Here is a 739-nt window from a genome sequence, read left to right on the forward strand (position 1 = left end):
GGTGAAGGCAGAGACAGACAGTGGGCTACATTTATCTCACTGAGAAAAAGTTTACACACAACTGATTTGAAGCCATCAGGCTTGAGAGGATGAGGTCTCTATCTGGTAACAGCGAAGAGAGAATAAAAGGACCACAAAAAAAAACCCAAAAAACACAGTGTCTCAATGAATGACACAGTTCTGTAACTAAAACACGTTATTACAACAGCAACCACAGCAGGTGTGTCCTTTTCTGTCACATAGCGACCACCGTACAATAGGTTAGCCGTCACAACCACCAATAACATTCATTATCTTAATATTCAGGCAGCAACAGACAACAATAACTAATAAAACTACCGGCGGGGGTTTTAAACTAAACATTACACCGCCCGGCGAACACTGGCCCTCTAGCTAATCCGGCTAAAGTTAGCTTCTCTTCCAATAAGAACTAATAACTAACTTACTAGGCGCTAGCATTAGCTGGGAAGCTCAGCTACCCGGGTCGAGCTGAAGTCCGGAGTGATGCAACGGCGATTTCCTTTTAACCACAACCGGGAAAAACAAATGAACAAATGTAGGAATATGTTTTCATACCAGAGTCTCTCATCACCTTAGACATCTCCCTGCACCGCGCCCACGCATTCTGTGCACAAGAGCAATGTCCAGTGTGTTTGAGACCTGCCCATGCTAACGTTGTAGTAGGAGGAGTTAGCCTTCCCCTGCTGCAGAGACTGGAGAGGGGAGGGGAGGAGAGGGG

General features: G+C 45.9%; 1 protein-coding gene across 5 annotated transcripts in view; it reads right to left on the bottom strand.

Annotated features, from left to right (window-relative positions):
- inpp5b (inositol polyphosphate-5-phosphatase B) overlaps window positions 1-739 on the bottom strand; it is a 19,259-nt gene that overhangs the window by 14,023 nt on the left and 4,497 nt on the right. Inside the window, exon 1 of one of the 5 annotated variants that reach the window (XM_035672283.1) lies at window positions 577-670. The exons of 3 other annotated variants lie outside the window; for them this stretch is intronic. In XM_035672283.1, coding sequence (XP_035528176.1) covers window positions 577-601 — 25 coding nt within the window. In that variant the 5' untranslated portion in view covers window positions 602-670. One more of the 5 variants, XM_035672284.1, reaches the window with a different exon arrangement.

This window comes from Morone saxatilis, unplaced genomic scaffold (genome assembly GCF_004916995.1).
Source record: "Morone saxatilis isolate NCDOM2014 unplaced genomic scaffold, NCSU_SB_2.0 Contig24, whole genome shotgun sequence".
Lineage (NCBI taxonomy): Eukaryota > Metazoa > Chordata > Actinopteri > Moronidae > Morone > Morone saxatilis.